This window comes from Ranitomeya imitator, chromosome 1 (genome assembly GCF_032444005.1).
Source record: "Ranitomeya imitator isolate aRanImi1 chromosome 1, aRanImi1.pri, whole genome shotgun sequence".
NCBI lineage: Eukaryota > Metazoa > Chordata > Amphibia > Anura > Dendrobatidae > Ranitomeya > Ranitomeya imitator.
In genome coordinates this window covers 710,687,959-710,709,690 of record NC_091282.1, presented here as the reverse complement: position 1 = coordinate 710,709,690, position 21,732 = coordinate 710,687,959, and the positions used below count along the sequence as shown (strand labels likewise).

The window sequence follows — 21,732 nt, the reverse complement described above, 5'->3', positions numbered from 1 at the left end:
CTGATCCATTCACTGACAGCAAGCAGAGTGCAGCAGGACATGCACTGATGAGTGACACGAGACTTGCCTCTGCCCGGTGAAGCTCCACACTACTGCACAAGACAGCGCTGCGGAGAGTACGGGCCACAGCGACACTAGTCCACTGAAGCGCTACGCCAGTTGCTATGTTGTTCACCCCCCCCCCATTATTTCAGCGGGCCACCGTAACCACGCCCACCCTACAATCTTGGCTCCGCCTACTTGTGAGGGTGGCTAGTTGTTACGTCCTTGCTGCGCGTCGATAACTTGGTGACGTCATTGCCGTGCGACGCTCAACAACGATTATTGTTCACCCAGGAAAAGGTAAATCTATATTTTATGATTGTTAATTTGAATACAGCGAGCGGTGACGGCGGGTGTGAGGATTCGCAGTAGGCTCCTGGACAGCGTCACTGAATGTCCCGTTTTGGTAAATTGCTTGGAATTCATCCTGGAGCAGCTGGATAGGAGCAGCATGGCTGCTGTCCTGGATTTCCGCACTGTATGTGGCAGGGTTTCTATTCAGGGGTCTGGAGAACCAGGTTTATTGTCACTGTGGGGGCTCCGATGGCGCTAGGACCAGGGTGACTCCTCCTGTGGGGGTTCTGATGGCGGCAGGACCAAGGTGACTCCTCCTGTGGGGGTTCTGATGGTGGCAGGACCAGGGTGACTGCTGCTGTGGGGGTTCTGATGGTGGCAGGACCAGGGTGACTCCTCCTGTGGGGGTTCTGATGGTGGCAGGACCAGGGTGACTCCTCCTGTGGGGGTTCTGATGGCGGCAGGACCAGGGTGACTGCTCCTGTGGGGGTTCCGATGGCGGCAGGACCAGGGTGACTGCTCCTGTGGGGGTTCTGATGGTGGCAGGACCAGGGTGACTCCTCCTGTGGGGGTTCTGATGGCGGCAGGACCAGGGTGAGTCCTCCTGTGGGGGTTCTGATGGTGGCAGGACCAGGGTGACTGCTGCTGTGGGGGTTCTGATGGTGGCAGGACCAGGGTGACTCCTCCTGTGGGGGTTCTGATGGCGGCAGGACCAGGGTGACTGCTGCTGTGGGGGTTCTGATGGTGGCAGTACCAGGGTGACTGCTCCTTTTGAGGGTTCTGATGGCGGCAGGACCAGGGTGACTGCTCATGTGGGGGTTCTGATGGTGGCAGGACCAGGGTGACTGCTCATGTGGGGGTTCTGATGGTGGCAGGACCAGGCTGACTGCTCATGTGGGGGTTCTGATGGTGGCAGGACCAGGGTGACTGCTCATGTGGGGGTTCTGATGGTGGCAGGACCAGGGTGACTGCTCCTGTGGGGGTTCTGATGGTGGCAGGACCAGGGTGACTGCTGCTGTGGGGGTTCTGATGGTGGCAGGACCAGGGTGACTGCTGCTGTGGGGGTTCTGATGGTGGCAGGACCAGGGTGACTGCTCCTGTGGGGGTTCTGATGGTGGCAGGACCAGGGTGACTGCTCATGTGGGGGTTCTGATGGTGGCAGGACCAGGGTGACTGCTGCTGTGGGGGTTCTGATGGTGGCAGGACCAGGGTGACTGCTGCTGTGGGGGTTCTGATGGTGGCAGGACCAGGATGACTGCTCCTGTGGGGGTTCTGATGGTGGCAGGACCAGGGTGACTGCTCATGTGGGGGTTCTGATGGTGGCAGGACCAGGGTGACTGCTGCTGTGGGGGTTCTGATGGTGGCAGGACCAGGGTGACTGCTGCTGTGGGGGTTCTGATGGTGGCAGGACCAGGGTGACTGCTGCTGTGGGGGTTCTGATGGTGGCAGGACCAGGGTGACTGCTCATGTGGGGGTTCTGATGGTGGCAGGACCAGGGTGACTGCTGCTGTGGGGGTTCTGATGGTGGCAGGACCAGGGTGACTCCTCCTGTGGGGGTTCTGATGGTGGCAGGACCAGAGTGACTCCTCCTGTGGGGGTTCTGATGGTGGCAGGACCAGGGTGACTCCTCCTGTGGGGGTTCTGATGGTGGCAGGACCAGGGTGACTCCTCCTGTGGGGGTTCTGATGGCGGCAGGACCAGGGTGACTGCTCCTGTGGGGGTTCTGATGGCGGCAGGACCAGGGTGACTCCTCCTGTGGGGGTTCCGATGGCGGCAGGACCAGGGTGACTGCTGCTGTGGGGGTTCTGATGGCGGCAGGACCAGGGTGAGTCCTCCTGTGGGGGTTCTGATGGTGGCAGGACCAGGGTGACTGCTGCTGTGGGGGTTCTGATGGTGGCAGGACCAGGGTGACTCCTCCTGTGGGGGTTCTGATGGCGGCAGGACCAGGGTGACTGCTGCTGTGGGGGTTCTGATGGTGGCAGTACCAGGGTGACTGCTCCTTTTGAGGGTTCTGATGGCGGCAGGACCAGGGTGACTGCTCATGTGGGGGTTCTGATGGTGGCAGGACCAGGGTGACTGCTCATGTGGGGGTTCTGATGGTGGCAGGACCAGGCTGACTGCTCATGTGGGGGTTCTGATGGTGGCAGGACCAGGGTGACTGCTCATGTGGGGGTTCTGATGGTGGCAGGACCAGGGTGACTGCTCCTGTGGGGGTTCTGATGGTGGCAGGACCAGGGTGACTGCTGCTGTGGGGGTTCTGATGGTGGCAGGACCAGGGTGACTGCTGCTGTGGGGGTTCTGATGGTGGCAGGACCAGGGTGACTGCTCCTGTGGGGGTTCTGATGGTGGCAGGACCAGGGTGACTGCTCATGTGGGGGTTCTGATGGTGGCAGGACCAGGGTGACTGCTGCTGTGGGGGTTCTGATGGTGGCAGGACCAGGGTGACTGCTGCTGTGGGGGTTCTGATGGTGGCAGGACCAGGGTGACTCCTCCTGTGGGGGTTCTGATGGTGGCAGGACCAGGGTGACTCCTCCTGTGGGGGTTCTGATGGCGGCAGGACCAGGGTGACTGCTCCTGTGGGGGTTCCGATGGCGGCAGGACCAGGGTGACTGCTCCTGTGGGGGTTCTGATGGTGGCAGGACCAGGGTGACTCCTCCTGTGGGGGTTCTGATGGCGGCAGGACCAGGGTGAGTCCTCCTGTGGGGGTTCTGATGGTGGCAGGACCAGGGTGACTGCTGCTGTGGGGGTTCTGATGGTGGCAGGACCAGGGTGACTCCTCCTGTGGGGGTTCTGATGGCGGCAGGACCAGGGTGACTGCTGCTGTGGGGGTTCTGATGGTGGCAGTACCAGGGTGACTGCTCCTTTTGAGGGTTCTGATGGCGGCAGGACCAGGGTGACTGCTCATGTGGGGGTTCTGATGGTGGCAGGACCAGGGTGACTGCTCATGTGGGGGTTCTGATGGTGGCAGGACCAGGCTGACTGCTCATGTGGGGGTTCTGATGGTGGCAGGACCAGGGTGACTGCTCATGTGGGGGTTCTGATGGTGGCAGGACCAGGGTGACTGCTCCTGTGGGGGTTCTGATGGTGGCAGGACCAGGGTGACTGCTGCTGTGGGGGTTCTGATGGTGGCAGGACCAGGGTGACTGCTGCTGTGGGGGTTCTGATGGTGGCAGGACCAGGGTGACTGCTCCTGTGGGGGTTCTGATGGTGGCAGGACCAGGGTGACTGCTCATGTGGGGGTTCTGATGGTGGCAGGACCAGGGTGACTGCTGCTGTGGGGGTTCTGATGGTGGCAGGACCAGGGTGACTGCTGCTGTGGGGGTTCTGATGGTGGCAGGACCAGGATGACTGCTCCTGTGGGGGTTCTGATGGTGGCAGGACCAGGGTGACTGCTCATGTGGGGGTTCTGATGGTGGCAGGACCAGGGTGACTGCTGCTGTGGGGGTTCTGATGGTGGCAGGACCAGGGTGACTGCTGCTGTGGGGGTTCTGATGGTGGCAGGACCAGGGTGACTGCTGCTGTGGGGGTTCTGATGGTGGCAGGACCAGGGTGACTGCTCATGTGGGGGTTCTGATGGTGGCAGGACCAGGGTGACTGCTGCTGTGGGGGTTCTGATGGTGGCAGGACCAGGGTGACTCCTCCTGTGGGGGTTCTGATGGTGGCAGGACCAGAGTGACTCCTCCTGTGGGGGTTCTGATGGTGGCAGGACCAGGGTGACTCCTCCTGTGGGGGTTCTGATGGTGGCAGGACCAGGGTGACTCCTCCTGTGGGGGTTCTGATGGCGGCAGGACCAGGGTGACTGCTCCTGTGGGGGTTCTGATGGCGGCAGGACCAGGGTGACTCCTCCTGTGGGGGTTCCGATGGCGGCAGGACCAGGGTGACTGCTGCTGTGGGGGTTCTGATGGCGGCAGGACCAGGGTGAGTCCTCCTGTGGGGGTTCTGATGGTGGCAGGACCAGGGTGACTGCTGCTGTGGGGGTTCTGATGGTGGCAGGACCAGGGTGACTCCTCCTGTGGGGGTTCTGATGGCGGCAGGACCAGGGTGACTGCTGCTGTGGGGGTTCTGATGGTGGCAGTACCAGGGTGACTGCTCCTTTTGAGGGTTCTGATGGCGGCAGGACCAGGGTGACTGCTCATGTGGGGGTTCTGATGGTGGCAGGACCAGGGTGACTGCTCATGTGGGGGTTCTGATGGTGGCAGGACCAGGCTGACTGCTCATGTGGGGGTTCTGATGGTGGCAGGACCAGGGTGACTGCTCATGTGGGGGTTCTGATGGTGGCAGGACCAGGGTGACTGCTCCTGTGGGGGTTCTGATGGTGGCAGGACCAGGGTGACTGCTGCTGTGGGGGTTCTGATGGTGGCAGGACCAGGGTGACTGCTGCTGTGGGGGTTCTGATGGTGGCAGGACCAGGGTGACTGCTCCTGTGGGGGTTCTGATGGTGGCAGGACCAGGGTGACTGCTCATGTGGGGGTTCTGATGGTGGCAGGACCAGGGTGACTGCTGCTGTGGGGGTTCTGATGGTGGCAGGACCAGGGTGACTGCTGCTGTGGGGGTTCTGATGGTGGCAGGACCAGGATGACTGCTCCTGTGGGGGTTCTGATGGTGGCAGGACCAGGGTGACTGCTCATGTGGGGGTTCTGATGGTGGCAGGACCAGGGTGACTGCTGCTGTGGGGGTTCTGATGGTGGCAGGACCAGGGTGACTGCTGCTGTGGGGGTTCTGATGGTGGCAGGACCAGGGTGACTGCTGCTGTGGGGGTTCTGATGGTGGCAGGACCAGGGTGACTGCTCATGTGGGGGTTCTGATGGTGGCAGGACCAGGGTGACTGCTGCTGTGGGGGTTCTGATGGTGGCAGGACCAGGGTGACTCCTCCTGTGGGGGTTCTGATGGTGGCAGGACCAGGGTGACTGCTCATGTGGGGGTTCTGATGGTGGCAGGACCAGGGTGACTGCTGCTGTGGGGGTTCTGATGGTGGCAGGACCAGGGTGACTGCTGCTGTGGGGGTTCTGATGGTGGCAGGACCAGGGTGACTGCTCCTGTGGGGGTTCTGATGGCGGCAGGACCAGAGTGACTCCTCCTGTGGGGGTTCTGATGGTGGCAGGACCAGGGTGACTCCTCCTGTGGGGGTTCTGATGGTGGCAGGACCAGGGTGACTCCTCCTGTGGGGGTTCTGATGGCGGCAGGACCAGGGTGACTGCTCCTGTGGGGGTTCTGATGGCGGCAGGACCAGGGTGACTCCTCCTGTGGGGGTTCCGATGGCGGCAGGACCAGGGTGACTGCTGCTGTGGGGGTTCTGATGGTGGCAGGACCAGGGTGACTCCTCCTGTGGAGGTTCTGATGGTGGCAGGACCAGGGTGACTGCTGCTGTGGGGGTTCTGATGGTGGCAGGACCAGGGTGACTGCTGCTGTGGGGGTTCTGATGGTGGCAGGACCAGGGTGACTGCTCCTTTTGAGGGTTCTGATGGCGGCAGGACCAGGGTGACTGCTCATGTGGGGGTTCTGATGGCGGCAGGACCAGGGTGACTCCTCCTGTGGGGGTTCTGATGGCGGCAGGACCAGGGTGACTCCTCCTGTGGGGGTTCTGATGGCGGCAGGACCAGGGTGACTGCTGCTGTGGGGGTTCTGATGGCGGCAGGACCAGGGTGACTGCTGCTGTGGGGGTTCTGATGGCGGCAGGACCAGGGTGACTCCTCCTGTGGGGGTTCTGATGGCGGCAGGACCAGGGTGACTGCTCCTGTGGGGGCTCTGATGGCGGCAGGACCAGGGTGACTCCTCCTGTGGGGGTTCTGATGGCGGCAGGACCAGGGTGACTGCTCCTGTGGGGGTTCCGATGGCGGCAGGACCAGGGTGACTCCTCCTGTGGGGGTTCTGATGGCGGCAGGACCAGGGTGACTGCTGCTGTGGGGGTTCTGATGGTGGCAGGACCAGGGTGACTGCTCCTTTTGAGGGTTCTGATGGCGGCAGGACCAGGGTGACTGCTCATGTGGGGGTTCTGATGGCGGCAGGACCAGGGTGACTGCTGCTGTGGGGGTTCTGATGGCGGCAGGACCAGGGTGACTCCTCCTGTGGGGGTTCTGATGGCGGCAGGACCAGGGTGACTGCTCCTGTGGGGGCTCTGATGGCGGCAGGACCAGGGTGACTCCTCCTGTGGGGGTTCTGATGGCGGCAGGACCAGGGTGACTGCTCCTGTGGGGGTTCCGATGGCGGCAGGACCAGGGTGACTCCTCCTGTGGGGGTTCTGATGGCGGCAGGACCAGGGTGACTCCTCCTGTGGGGGTTCTGATGGTGGCAGGACCAGGGTGACTGCTGCTGTGGGGGTTCTGATGGTGGCAGGACCAGGGTGACTCCTCCTGTGGGGGTTCTGATGGCGGCAGGACCAGGGTGACTGCTGCTGTGGGGGTTCTGATGGTGGCAGTACCAGGGTGACTGCTCCTTTTGAGGGTTCTGATGGCGGCAGGACCAGGTTGACTGCTCATGTGGGGGTTCTGATGGTGGCAGGACCAGGGTGACTGCTCATGTGGGGGTTCTGATGGTGGCAGGACCAGGGTGACTGCTCATGTGGGGGTTCTGATGGTGGCAGGACCAGGGTGACTGCTCATGTGGGGGTTCTGATGGTGGCAGGACCAGGGTGACTGCTCCTGTGGGGGTTCTGATGGTGGCAGGACCAGGGTGACTGCTGCTGTGGGGGTTCTGATGGTGGCAGGACCAGGGTGACTGCTGCTGTGGGGGTTCTGATGGTGGCAGGACCAGGGTGACTGCTCCTGTGGGGGTTCTGATGGTGGCAGGACCAGGGTGACTGCTCATGTGGGGGTTCTGATGGTGGCAGGACCAGGGTGACTGCTGCTGTGGGGGTTCTGATGGTGGCAGGACCAGGGTGACTGCTGCTGTGGGGGTTCTGATGGTGGCAGGACCAGGGTGACTGCTCCTGTGGGGGTTCTGATGGTGGCAGGACCAGGGTGACTGCTCATGTGGGGGTTCTGATGGTGGCAGGACCAGGGTGACTGCTGCTGTGGGGGTTCTGATGGTGGCAGGACCAGGGTGACTGCTGCTGTGGGGGTTCTGATGGTGGCAGGACCAGGGTGACTGCTGCTGTGGGGGTTCTGATGGTGGCAGGACCAGGGTGACTGCTGCTGTGGGGGTTCTGATGGTGGCAGGACCAGGGTGACTGCTCATGTGGGGGTTCTGATGGTGGCAGGACCAGGGTGACTGCTGCTGTGGGGGTTCTGATGGTGGCAGGACCAGGGTGACTCCTCCTGTGGGGGTTCTGATGGTGGCAGGATCAGGGTGACTGCTCATGTGGGGGTTCTGATGGTGGCAGGACCAGGGTGACTGCTGCTGTGGGGGTTCTGATGGTGGCAGGACCAGGGTGACTGCTGCTGTGGGGGTTCTGATGGTGGCAGGACCAGGGTGACTGCTCCTGTGGGGGTTCTGATGGCGGCAGGACCAGAGTGACTCCTCCTGTGGGGGTTCTGATGGTGGCAGGACCAGGGTGACTCCTCCTGTGGGGGTTCTGATGGTGGCAGGACCAGGGTGACTCCTTCTGTGGGGGTTCTGATGGCGGCAGGACCAGGGTGACTGCTCCTGTGGGGGTTCTGATGGCGGCAGGACCAGGGTGACTCCTCCTGTGGGGGTTCCGATGGCGGCAGGACCAGGGTGACTGCTGCTGTGGGGGTTCTGATGGTGGCAGGACCAGGGTGACTCCTCCTGTGGGGGTTCTGATGGTGGCAGGACCAGGGTGACTGCTGCTGTGGGGGTTCTGATGGTGGCAGGACCAGGGTGACTGCTGCTGTGGGGGTTCTGATGGTGGCAGGACCAGGGTGACTGCTCCTTTTGAGGGTTCTGATGGCGGCAGGACCAGGGTGACTGCTCATGTGGGGGTTCTGATGGCGGCAGGACCAGGGTGACTCCTCCTGTGGGGGTTCTGATGGCGGCAGGACCAGGGTGACTGCTCATGTGGGGGTTCTGATGGCGGCAGGACCAGGGTGACTGCTGCTGTGGGGGTTCTGATGGCGGCAGGACCAGGGTGACTCCTCCTGTGGGGGTTCTGATGGCGGCAGGACCAGGGTGACTGCTCCTGTGGGGGCTCTGATGGCGGCAGGACCAGGGTGACTCCTCCTGTGGGGGTTCTGATGGCGGCAGGACCAGGGTGACTGCTCCTGTGGGGGTTCCGATGGCGGCAGGACCAGGGTGACTCCTCCTGTGGGGGTTCTGATGGCGGCAGGACCAGGGTGACTGCTGCTGTGGGGGTTCTGATGGTGGCAGGACCAGGGTGACTGCTCCTTTTGAGGGTTCTGATGGCGGCAGGACCAGGGTGACTGCTCATGTGGGGGTTCTGATGGCGGCAGGACCAGGGTGACTGCTGCTGTGGGGGTTCTGATGGCGGCAGGACCAGGGTGACTCCTCCTGTGGGGGTTCTGATGGCGGCAGGACCAGGGTGACTGCTCCTGTGGGGGCTCTGATGGCGGCAGGACCAGGGTGACTCCTCCTGTGGGGGTTCTGATGGCGGCAGGACCAGGGTGACTGCTCCTGTGGGGGTTCCGATGGCGGCAGGACCAGGGTGACTCCTCCTGTGGGGGTTCTGATGGCGGCAGGACCAGGGTGACTCCTCCTGTGGGGGTTCTGATGGTGGCAGGACCAGGGTGACTGCTGCTGTGGGGGTTCTGATGGTGGCAGGACCAGGGTGACTCCTCCTGTGGGGGTTCTGATGGCGGCAGGACCAGGGTGACTGCTGCTGTGGGGGTTCTGATGGTGGCAGTACCAGGGTGACTGCTCCTTTTGAGGGTTCTGATGGCGGCAGGACCAGGGTGACTGCTCATGTGGGGGTTCTGATGGCGGCAGGACCAGGGTGACTGCTGCTGTGGGGGTTCTGATGGCGGCAGGACCAGAGTGACTCCTGCTGTGGGGGTTCTGATGGCGGCAGGACCAGGGTGACTGCTCCTGTGGGGGCTCTGATGGTGGCAGGACCAGGGTGACTCCTCCTGTGGGGGTTCCGATGGCGGCAGGACCAGGGTGACTGCTCCTGTGGGGGTTCCGATGGCGGCAGGACCAGGGTGACTGCTCCTGTGGGGGTTCCGATGGCGGCAGGACCAGGGTGACTCCTCCTGTGGGGGTTCTGATGGCGGCAGGACCAGGGTGACTGCTGCTGTGGGGGCTCTGATGGCGGCAGGACCAGGGTGACTGCTGCTGTGGGGGCTCTGATGGCGGCAGGACCAGGGTGACTGCTGCTGTGGGGGCTCTGATGGCAGCAGGACCAGGGTGACTGCTGCTGTGGGGGCTCTGATGGCGGCAGGACCAGGGTGACTGCTGCTGTGGGGGTTCTGATGGCAGCAGGACCAGGGTGACTGCTCCTTTGAGGGTTCTGATGGCGGCAGGACCAGGGTGACTGCTCATGTGGGGGTTCTGATGGCGGCAGGACCAGGGTGACTGCTCCTTTGAGGGTTCTGATGGCGGCAGGACCAGGGTGACTGCTCCTTTGAGGGTTCTGATGGCAGCAGGACCAGGGTGACTGCTCATGTGGGGGTTCTGATGGCGGTAGGACCAGGGTGACTGCTCATTTGGGGGTTCTGATGGCGGTAGGACCAGGGTGACTGCTCATGTGAGGGTTCTGATGGCGGCAGGACCAGGGTGAACATATGAACTCCAATATCGCTGTACATGTTAAAAAAAAAAAAAAAAACATAAGATACTTGGTTAACTTTTTTTTTTTTTCAAAAAGTGCAAAAGCTTCCAACCACATCAAGATGTACTTAAATATGGATGGTCCCCAATAGTGATGAGCGAACGTGCTTTGATAAGGTGTTATCTGAGCATGCTCGTGTGCTAATAGTGTCTTTGGCACGCTTGAATTATATGTTCGAGTCCCCGCAGCTGCATGTCTCGCGACAGTTCAACAGCCACAACACATGCAAGGATTACCTGTTTGTAATGGAATCCCTGCATCCAAACTCTTTCCATCTGTCACCTGCAGCTCAAAAATATCTCCAGAATCCATCCTTTCCTCAACCCTCAATCTACTAAAATGCTTGTGCACGCCCTCATCATCTCCTGACTTGACTACTGCAACATCCTTTTCTGTGGCCTCCCTGCTAACACTCTTGCACCTCTCCAGTCTATCCTTAACTCTGCTGCCCGACTAATCCATCTCTCTCCTCGCTACTCCTCCGCTTCCCCTTCTGCAAATCTTTTCACTGGCTCCCAGTCCCTCAGCGTATCCAGTTAAAATTACTAATACTAACCTACAAAGCCATCCACAACTTGTCTCCTCCATATATCTCTGAAGTAATCTCCCGATATCTTCCCTCACGTAATCTCCGGTCCTCCGAAGACCTCCTTCTCTCCTCCACACTTATTCACTCCTCACCCAACCGCCTCCAAGACTTCTCCCGAATATCCCCCATCCTCTGGAATTCTCTGCCCCAGCAAGTCCGACTATCAGCCACATTCGGATCCTTCAGACGGAACCTGAAAACCCATCTCTTCAGGAAAGCCTACAGCCTGCACTGACCCCGCTGCCTTCTCCCCGCTACCGGAGCTACCGCCTCACCAACAACAGAGTTCCTGCAACCCTCAACCTATTGTCTCCTTCCCCATAATCCTGTAGAATGTAAGCCCGCAAGGGCAGGGTCCTCGCCCCTCTGTATCAGTCTGTCATTGTTAGTTTATTTACTGTAAATGATATCTGTAATTTGTATGTAACCCTTCTCATGTACAGCACCATGGAATCAATGGTGCAATATCTACTATATAAAGCTGAATGTGTGTGTGTATGTCCGGGATTGGCATCTGCACCGTCGCAGCTACAGCCACAAAATTTTGCACAGTCACACGTCTGGAGCCCGAGAGCGTCATAGGCTATATTGTGAGGCGAAATTTTAACCCCGCGCGTTCCAATTCACCAAACAATTTTGCCCCTATCTACATAATGGGGAAAAAAGTGAAAGGAAAAGTGTTGGAAGCGTCGCAGCTACAGCAACAAAATTTTGCACAGTCACACGTCTGGACCCTGAGAGCGTCATAGGCTACGTTGTGAGGTGAAATTTTAACCCCGCGCTTTCCAATTCACCAATTTTGCCCCTATCAACATAATGGGGAAAAAGTGAAATGAAAAGTGTTGGAGACGTCGCAGCAACAGCAACAAAATTTTGCACAGTCACACATCTGGACCCTGAGAGCGTCATAGGCTATGTTGTGAGGTGAAATTTTAACCCCGCGCTTTCCAATTCACCAAACTATTTTTCCCCTATCTACATAATGGGGAAAAGTGAAAGGAAAAGTGTTGGAGGCAAATTGACAGCTGCCAGATGTGAACAAGGGGGGCTTAAAGAATGAGAGCGATGGCGCCAAAGAGTATATACCGTACAGTTGCTAAGGTGGGGCCCCGACATGAGATACTCACCACACATTGGGATATGAACACACACACAAAATGCGCCAAACACTACCACGTGCTTGAACACATATACCACCCTCAGCACACATTTCACCACACATACACCAACCTCGCCACATAAAAGTCGAAACACAAAAGTCGCCGCTCAAAACTCACCACGCGCAAAACTCGCCACATGCAAAAACTAGGCTCATGCAAAACTCGCCACAAGTGCAAAACTCACCTCATGGAAAACTCGCCACACGCAAAACTTGCACACGTGGAAAAATTGCCACATGCACAAAATTTGCAACACATGCAAAAGTTGCCTCACACAAAACTTGCACATACTCAAAAGGCACCAGACATAAAACTCACCACGCGCAAAACTCGTCATGCGCAAAACTTGCTGCACACAACTTGCTACACTAACCTGTGACATGCAACTCGACACACAAAAAGTTGCTACACGCATGTTGCCACACAAAACTCATCTCACAAAAGTCGCTACATGCATGTCGCCACACACAACTCAACACACACAACTTGACAGACGAAACTCGCCCTAAAACACACACAAGTCTGGTATTAGCCTTCAAAAATAAAAATCTGATTAATAAGCAGACAAACTACAAGAGCAACAAATGTACCATATAGGAAATACAGCAGCTGTCAGTCACATAACCTGTCTATTATGTGTATGTGTGAGCTAATATATACTGCCAGGGGGAGGGCTTCCTGTTGGCTGGGGATTTATCAGGCTGCCAATTTATCTTACAAATACTGAGGTAAAAATACTGAGCAAATAACGTGTTAACGAGGTCTAATACAGGAGATCACACAGGTATATACTATATACAGGGGAGATGACACACAGGTATACACTATATAGAGGAGGAGATGACATACAGGTACATACTATATACAGGAGGAGATGACATACAGGTATATACTATATACAGGAGGAGATGATACACAGGTATATACTATATACAGGAGCAGATTACCTACAGGTATATACTATATACAGGAGGAGATGACATACAGGTATATGCTATATATAGAATATGACATACAGGTATATACTATATACAGGAGGAGATGACACACAGATATATACTATATACAGGGGAGATGACACACAGGTATATACTATATGCAGGAGGAGATGACATACAGGTATATACTATATATAGAAGGAGATGACATACAGGTATATACTATATGCAGGAGGAGATGACATACAGGTGTATACTATATATAAGGGAGATGACAAACATGTATATACTGAGGTGAAAATGAGAGGTGTGAGGTGAAAATGAAAAGGTGTGAGTGCAAAATGAGAGGAGTGAGGGAAAATAGTGTAGTGATCGGAAAATGACAGATGTGAGGTCGAAATGACAAGTGTTAGGCGGGAATGAGAGGAGTGAGGGAGAAAATGAGGTGTGAGGGGGAAAATGAGAGCTGTGAGGGGGAAAATTAAAGATGTGATTGGGAAAATGAGAGGCGTGATGGGAAAATAAGACAAGTGAGGTGCTATAACTAACCACAGATATTTACTATGCCCAGGCAACGCCGGGCTCTTCAGCTAGTAAATAAATATAATAATAATTTGTTGCAGCTGTCGATCCGCCGCTTGACATGCAGGTGCGGGGACTTGAACATATTTTTCGAGCATGCCAAAAACACTCGGTTAGCATGTGAGCTTTCTCAGATAACACCTTATCCAAGCACATTCGTGCATCACTAGTTCCCGTCACTAATGTTCTACCTCTCCATGTGCCAAACCAGACCTCATCTAAACAGAGGAAGTGAAGGAAAACCAGGCGTAGCTTGTGATTAAAGCCTTGCTGGGAAGATAATGTGTAAATTAAAGTGATTCTGTGTTTTGCAGCTTTATATCCATCGCTGATCTATCTGCAGCATATCCTTCTGCTTGTAAGTCAGCACATACAGCACATGCGACCAGGAATTACACTAAGTGTGATTCACCATGAACCGGTTACAACAAGAATATGACGCTTATCCAATAGAAGAACCTAGTGATGAAGAACGTGGTATTAGCAGGTGAAGATTGTGCTTTGTGATCATAAATCAGTATATACTATTTATATATATCCATATATATAAAATTACACCGCTGTACTAGGTATTACTTGAGGACACAATATTAGATTGACTCATATGCAGTCCTTGTGGTGTAGATCATGACATATAGAAACAAGGAATAAAATAAGGACTCGCTTTTTCCTGCACCATTCTCTCCGGCACTTCAGTATATGATCATTCAGACATCTGGGACCCCAAAAATCAAAAGGGGTCGTGGCACTGTTTCTCCTTCCGTTTTTACTTGCATAGCTGCACTTCCATCTGTGCAGACAACTGTGGCCGCACTGTTGCACTCGAATGGATGGGGTTGCCAAAGGTTGGGCCAATAGTAGTAGTAGGTAGTAATGATAATAATAAAAACTATTATTAATACTACTAAGTGTCAGAAAATCCTAGCAGTATGCCATCAATTGAAGTGGAGGTCCATGGTTGCAATATTTCCTTTATTTTACTATATGTCTCTCTTTCTAGCCCTTGCCTAATATAAACTATGTGAGAAAGACTAAAAGTATAGTCCCTGTGGTGAACATTAATATCTATTTTCCATCTCTGAAATCTCAACAGTGATCTGTTTTATTAGAGAAAGCAACAAAATGCTTCCTTTTAACTTGAGTATGATTTTTTTTTTTATGACTGTTTTCTCTTTTGAAGTTCTGAAGATGAGTTGGATATTCTTTTACACGGAACTCCAGAGCAGAAACGCAAGTTGATTCGTGAATGTCTTACCGGCGAAAGTGAATCTTCTAGTGAAGATGACTTCGAGAAGGAAATGGAAAATGAGCTGAGTTCTACCATGAAAACAATGGAAGGGAGATGGCAAAGCAATGGCCCAGGTTGGTGAATTTTTTAAAATGGGTAATAGCCCTTTGCACACTGATGTCATGCGTCTCCTTTTCACGGGATCAACATGTTAAAGCAGCACTGCGACAGTCATTTCTTTGATCATTGTGTAGCCCCATAACAATAGTCATATGCAATATTTTATATATATATATCGATATCGTATTTTTCGGACTATAAGACGCACCAGACCATAAGATGCACCCCAAACTTTCAGAAGAAAAATAGGGAAAAAAATGAATGCATCAAATGAGGGTCTGTCTTAAAATCCAAATTCAGCTTACCGGGTGGCAGGGTGTGATCGAAAGTGCTGGTGGACTGTGGTCACAGGAGGTGTTCTGTGATCTGGGGATGATCTGACTCATCCCAGGCTGGTGCGGCAGGTTCGGTGGTGCAGGGGCTACGCCACTTTGTGAAAGGCCGGAGCCCCCACACATCCATCTCAGGATGTTGCGTGGCAGTTTCACAGATGCTCGGTGATGCGGGGGCTCCACCAACATTTTGTGAAATCCCAGAGCTCCCCCCACATCCGTCCCAGGCTAGTGTGCAGCAGTTTTTGAGATGCTCAGTGGTGCGGGGGCTCCTTAAATGCCACGAACCAGCCTGGGATGGATGTGTGGGGGCTCTGAGATTTCACAAAATGTCGGCAGAGCCCGAGCATCTCCAAAATTGCCGCGCATCAGCCTGGGTGGGACATGTACAGACAATAAATATATCACAAAGTAACAGTTCAGCAGTTACAGGAGGAGTGCGGGTCTGCGCGCAAGCTACAATCTATAAGGACGTAGGGTTGCATTGAGTAAGCCATGTTCTAGTCATCACTGGAAATACTAGCAATGGATCCCCCAAATGTGGATACATGGTAAAAGTCTATTTGGGGGGGTGAAGAGCGTTTACACTTTTAATTTTAAGTTGTTTGTTATTAATTTGGTGAGTGTAATAATTTGGGTGTTTTTGTATTGTAGACGCCTCTACAAGCGGTGCCACAACATCAGGAGGAGACAAGCCGCAGTATTATGATGAGATATACTTTGACTCTGACTCTGAGGATGAAGGTAAATAAAGATACATTTAGCATGGTGTGAATAGTTGGATGTCTTTGATCACGTTTCTAACAAGTTGAATCTTTGCATTGATATATACATTGTACATTATTATTGTTATTATTCATTTTAAAGCATTTCATTTGCGTTACGTCAGATGGCTTAAATTATTGGAGACAATCTGACGTATTGAGATTCTATAGGATGGGGGATGCCCGGGAAAAGTCTTGAAGAGTGTTGGGTGATGAATGTACAAGGGCGGAGGTGAGAAGTAGGTGTTATGAGGACCGGAGATTATTAGTGGGAAGTTATGGGGAGAGTAATTTGGAGAAGTATGGTCGTAACAGAATATGGACAACCTTGTATGTAATTGTTAGTAGTTACATTGGATTGGATGCCAGTGAAGGGATTAGAAGAGGATTAATTACAGGGCCAAACTCCTCACTTGAGAACCACTGCTGTAATCCCATCGAATGAGCATATCTGCGGCAGTGGACTTCCTTTTTTGCATAAATCATTAGTTTGTGCAAATATAATTAAAACTATCTTTGTAAGGTAAATTGTCATCTATCTGATCTCCCAGCAGCCTGTATTAATTTTTTTTTTCCTGCTGAAGGTTTTTAAAGGCCTCCCCCTGGTTACACAAAAACGTTCTAGCGTAACTATAGTGCCAGTTTCACTCTGCAATTTTTCATAATCCGTACTTTGATCCGATGAACGGACTGACCGTTTGTTTCCTGACCCGAGCTCTGTGGCCTTATATTTACCTATGAGGCTGCTGAGTTCAGGTCACAAGACTTGCGGTGGATCCTTGTAACTTTGTAAAGGACCGGGAAACATGGATTCATTAGATCAACCTAAATAGAACAAAGGGAGTTTGGGGGATTCAGCTGCAACAGGATGAAGTGGTCATCTACTCTACAAGCACGAATAGAGAAAAATATACAGAAACCAGATGGGATGTACTACAATTAGATTAAAAAAAATTCTGGCTTTTATCTCAAAATTCCAGTGAACAAGTCTTCGTCGATACTACTCAATTGTTACTATTTCTTCTTAGGGACTGAAAAAGGAAAGGTACAAACGCGGAAAGAAAAGCACAAAGTGCTGACTAATGATGACTTGCTGTACGATCCACACGAGGATGACCGGGACCAGGAATGGGTAGATGCCAAACGAAGAAGGTAAGGCTATAACTCAGTGCTAGTAATTAAACTTGATGAGCTGCTGATGTTTTTCCGTTGTAATGGAAAGAAATCATAATCACAAGATCCCCAAAATCAGAGGAGCAGAAGTCTATACTCTGTATTGATATGCTGCTTGCGGATTATACTCCCTCCTCCTGATAAGAGGCTTATAAAGTGACATATGGACCATCATATGCCACCATATTCTGTACTAGATTCCACAACTCAGGGGAGAATACCGTCATACTAAGGCGGAGGAGAATATAGCCGTAATCTGGCATAGGATGACAATGTTTGTTTGTTTTTTCTCACTGATCCACTACACCGAATAATACCGTAGTTTAAAAATTAATGTTACTTGGGATTTTTTTTAAACAATCTCTTTAAATATTAGTTACAGAAACCTCAGTAAACAAAGGCAATCGCAGACCCATCCGACCAAACAGAATGCTCTTCCCAGCAGCGATGCCATCTTGAACTGTCCAGCCTGTATGACTACACTTTGCTTGGATTGCCAAAGGTACGAGCACCTAATATGTATTAGGTGGTATTCCGGTTTCAGGATATACATTTTATTCAATTTTTTCCAATTTGATGTCTTTCTCATTTCCTCTTTGTTTTCAATAACTTAATTATTACCTCTACGGCAAAACAATTTTTCTTGCAGACACGAATCCTATAGGACACAGTACCGAGCCATGTTTGTCATGAATTGCATTGTCAACAAGGAGGAGGTTTTAAAATTTCCTGAACAGCCAATAAAGAACAGACGACGGGAGAGGAAAAAAAGGAAGGTTGCCACTGCAGAGTCAGCAATGGCAAGGCAAAGTAAAGAGGTGGATATGTACCACCCCGTGAAATGCAGCGAGTGTTCCACTGAAGTGGCCGTTTACGACAAGGAGGAAGTCTACCATTTCTTTAATGTCTTAGCGAGCCACTGCTAGGACCAGAACATTGACTTTTTCAGTGATGCTTTCCATCACTTACAGTTTTATTTTGCTTTTTATATTGATTTTCTGGATTTTTTTAGCATTGAAAAGTCTTTGGAGATAATCATATTCCTGATTATTAAAAAGGAAATCTAATCAATATTAGATGGATTTCATCACTGGAGTCACCCAGAGCGACTTCAGGGAGACGTTGAGGAAATGGAAACCGTGAAATAAGAGCAGATTTTTCTAAATCGTTTCAGAGACACAAAGCTTTAGAGCCTTTGTGCACACTGATATCATTATACTATAACTTACTGGTGGAATCTCAGACTGGTTCTTGTATATAGAAAGAAGCATCTAAAGTGTACAATGCTGTTTTCTCACAATTAAATGTTAGATTATTCTCCGCATTCCACAGGTTTTAGGTTATTTTTGTTGTTTTGACATATTGATGTCTATACAATTTTAGCTGGGAAGGGATTGACAAGAAGTCTTTTATATGCAAGGCACAATAAAATGCACAGGAAAGGCATTATACAATATACAGGCAGCCAGTGCATGCAGGGCTAAAGTGAGTGATTGTCCATATGGGGCTGTATGTGTCCCTATTACTGCAGCGGCTGTGGTGCAAAATCCGTGCACCTCTTACTGCCCCACATAAAATGCCCACCACTGTGTCCTTTAAAAAGTAAAATGCTTCCTTTGTGCCTTCTAGATGGTAAAACTGACTTCTAGAATATTAATACCCTGTGCAAATGCCCTAGAAAACAGTGCCCACATTTTGTCCCCAAGAAAGTAATAATGCCCCTTTGACAATCACAATACCCTGAGTGGAGTGCCCCTATAGCAATAAGTGCCCACTTTACATTTAACGTCCCATGAGTCTTCGCCCGTAGCTCCCCTCTACACATTATGATGCTCCCACAGCTTCCCTTTACAAAGTATGATGTCTTCCACCGCTCCTCTCTATACAGTATGATGGGCCCCCAGCTCGTCTATACAGAGTATAATGCCCACACATCTCCCCTCCAGACAGTAAGATGTCTCCACAGCTCCGTTATACTCAGTAAGATGTCCATCACTCCCCTCTATACAGTAAGATGTCCCCACTGCTCCCCGTTATACAGTATGATTTGCCCACATCATTTTTTATGCCCTATATATAATACTGGTAAAAATTCCAATAACATTATGGCGTGTGTGGACATTTAAGGTGTGTGTGTGGGGGGAAAAAACTAAACCTTTTTGGAGAAACACCGCTTTGTGTGAAACTCCTTGCTTCTTTACACTTTTATTTCTGTATTATTTTTTTTTTACTTTCCTGTAAAAAAAAGAAAACAATCATGCATTTTAAGAATGTCTTTGTGTATTCCCCCCTTTCCTTTTTTTGTTTTTTCTTCATTACATTTGTAGCATATGTGCATTTTTTCTGAGGATCTTCTTTAAGGCCTATAGAAATAAATCTATTGGAAAGCACCAGGAAAAAATGCCATACACAAGTAAACCCTCCCAGCCCTTTCCAAAAAGAAAAAAAAGGCTAGGTAAAATGCCACACAAAAGCTTTGTGTGTAGTGAGACTTAAATTTCATTATTGCCTTTCATGGAACACCAATAGCTTGCAAAAATGTCATCGAAAAATGCATTTGTTTGCAAAATGCTTTATTTGAAAGCATCCTTTACCCTATGGCAGGCGCACAGATTGGCAATCTTGGTGCTGCTGTGTGGCACTTTGATTAGACAGCATGTGACTGCACGTGAAGCCTCATACTCAATGCCGAAGAAATCGAGAGGTTTTGAAAATGTTGTCACCATTTTTCCATCATTTGCAGAAGGGTTAAAATATGATTTCCAACTACTTGCAAAAGAGAGAAACGCAAAGGCTTATGTATGCAAGTGATGTGTTTTTTTTTGTTTTGTTTTTTTTAATTTTTATTTAATCCCAAGGGTGGAAGAATGCAATGTAACCAGAATCATGGCCTTATTACATTTTGTTATCTTTTTCCCCTGCACATAAACTTGGGAATTACGCCATGTTTATTGCTGTAATTCACCGATTCAATTCACCAAATGATGGAAGATTGCGACATCCAGTCTCACCATCGTCATTCTTATGAAATCCAGGATTGCACAAGAGATTGCACAGAAATGTTTTTCACTGATAATTTCAGCTTTAAAGAAAGTTCTGGAGAAACAGATGTTCTTTGGCAAAATCATGCACCCATTAAATAAGAAAAAACAGCTTCTGCAGGGTGCAGTGCTTTTCACCCATGTCTCCCCGCATTGATGCAATACCGTATGGCTTTCTTTTGGTAAGCAGTTCATATTGCCATAGGTCCAACAGCTGAAATGCCTGAAGATCAGCTGAATGTACAACTATGTAATTAAGCAGGGGTGGGGAACCTTTTTTCTGCCGGGAGCCATTTGGTTATTCATGTCATCATTCAGTTGCCACACATAATGATCAACTTGAAAATGATCCTGCTGGACGGCTGGATCTGCTTTTCTTTGGTGCGGCTGTGATGTTAGGTCGTATGGATGATCTTGCTATTTGTAACTGCATTTACAGATTTGCGTTGGTCTGGAGCGCAAGTGTCATGACACAGCAGTCGGGTGGCCCAGGACCAGGGGCTCCAACCCTGTCTCTAACACTAGTGGGCACCCTAGCTTGCCCTACTCCCGGGATACTTCAGATGGCGAAGATGCTGGGGCTTCCGCCCTTGCCTTATCTCCTGAGTTAGCCCTCTATCTGTTCTGCTCCCCCACCGAGGGAAGAGGGGTGCTACTATGCACCATAGTACACCGACCCGACATACAAGGCAACACAAGGGTTAACAGAAAACTCCAGGCATACAAAATACTCACATGTAACAGGAATTCATCGGGGTGTGAAGGTAGGGGAATAAACCAAAATAGAGAAGGATAGGGAAGTACCACACATAAACCAAGCAGCAGTGAGTAATAACTCCTTCAACTCTCCTCATGTGCCAGATTATAAAGGGAACAAGAGTGGCTAACCAAGCTTGGCTGTGAGCACAGGGATTTCCAACATGGCCGATTAACCCCTGTTCTGCCAGAATAAATAAACACATTTAAAATGAAGGAGAAGTACTTCTTCTCAGCGCCGGAGTAGGAGCAATCAGACACTGCGGTCTTCTGGCTTCACACACGCGGCAACCCTGTGACATCAGGAGACTCTTTGTGATAAGTTTTGTAAAGAATTCGAAGCAGTATGTCGTACCAAATACAGATATACAGCTCTGGCAAAACTTAAGAGACCTCTGCACAGTTTTATAAAAATCAGCTTCTCTACATGTCTGACATTCCAGTGTCAGTTGAATTCCAACCAGAGTACACCTCATTCTACTTAATGTGCTTCTAATTAGGTGATCACCTGAACCAAATCTTATTTAACCAATGAAAGTATAAAAACCCAGCTGTGGTGTTCACAATCTTCTTGCAATAGAACAAGCTGGATGGCAAAACAAGTGCTAGCAATATTCCAAAAGTAATAGGAATGAAAAAATAACTTTCAACTATGCCAAAGGAGTTGAAAAGAAAAGTCTTGAGTGAGGAAAAGAAGGGCTCAATTCTGTCTTTACTAGCAGCAGGGTGGATTTGATTTAAATCTAACTGATTTAAATCACGATTTAAATCACTAGTCAGTAAGGCTTGATTTAAATCCGTGATTTAAATCAAAGTTTCTACCTAAACTAGTTCTTGCTACTTTAACATGCAAGTAGATGAAGATTTTTAGAATCACTTTTTATATTACTTTTTCCTCCCCAGTTTAATGGGTTAATCATTCATATTTGGACACCACTGTTCTGTTGTACTTAGGAAGGAGAAAAATAATCCTGACCTTAATAACAATTTAAATAGATTTATTCAACTGAAACAATAACAACATTACAGCATAA

At 51.3% G+C, this 21,732-nt stretch overlaps 1 protein-coding gene across 2 annotated transcripts; it reads left to right on the top strand.

The window, feature by feature from the left end:
- The first annotated feature begins 266 nt into the window (after positions 1 to 266).
- Positions 267 to 18,225, top strand: EAPP (E2F associated phosphoprotein). Of its 2 annotated transcripts, none has more exons than XM_069732079.1 (7): positions 267 to 342; positions 13,599 to 13,771; positions 14,465 to 14,646; positions 15,619 to 15,708; positions 16,757 to 16,880; positions 17,278 to 17,403; positions 17,551 to 18,225. In XM_069732079.1, exons 2-7 carry the CDS (start codon positions 13,698 to 13,700, stop codon positions 17,825 to 17,827), a joined length of 873 nt encoding a protein of 290 aa, XP_069588180.1. In that variant the 5' UTR covers positions 267 to 342; positions 13,599 to 13,697; the 3' UTR covers positions 17,828 to 18,225. The 2 variants fall into 2 exon arrangements, with proteins under 2 accessions (XP_069588180.1, XP_069588188.1); XM_069732087.1 differs by lacking the exon at positions 267 to 342 and adding an exon at positions 397 to 448 and having other exon boundaries at positions 17,551 to 17,972.
- The last annotated feature ends 3,507 nt before the right edge of the window (positions 18,226 to 21,732 follow it).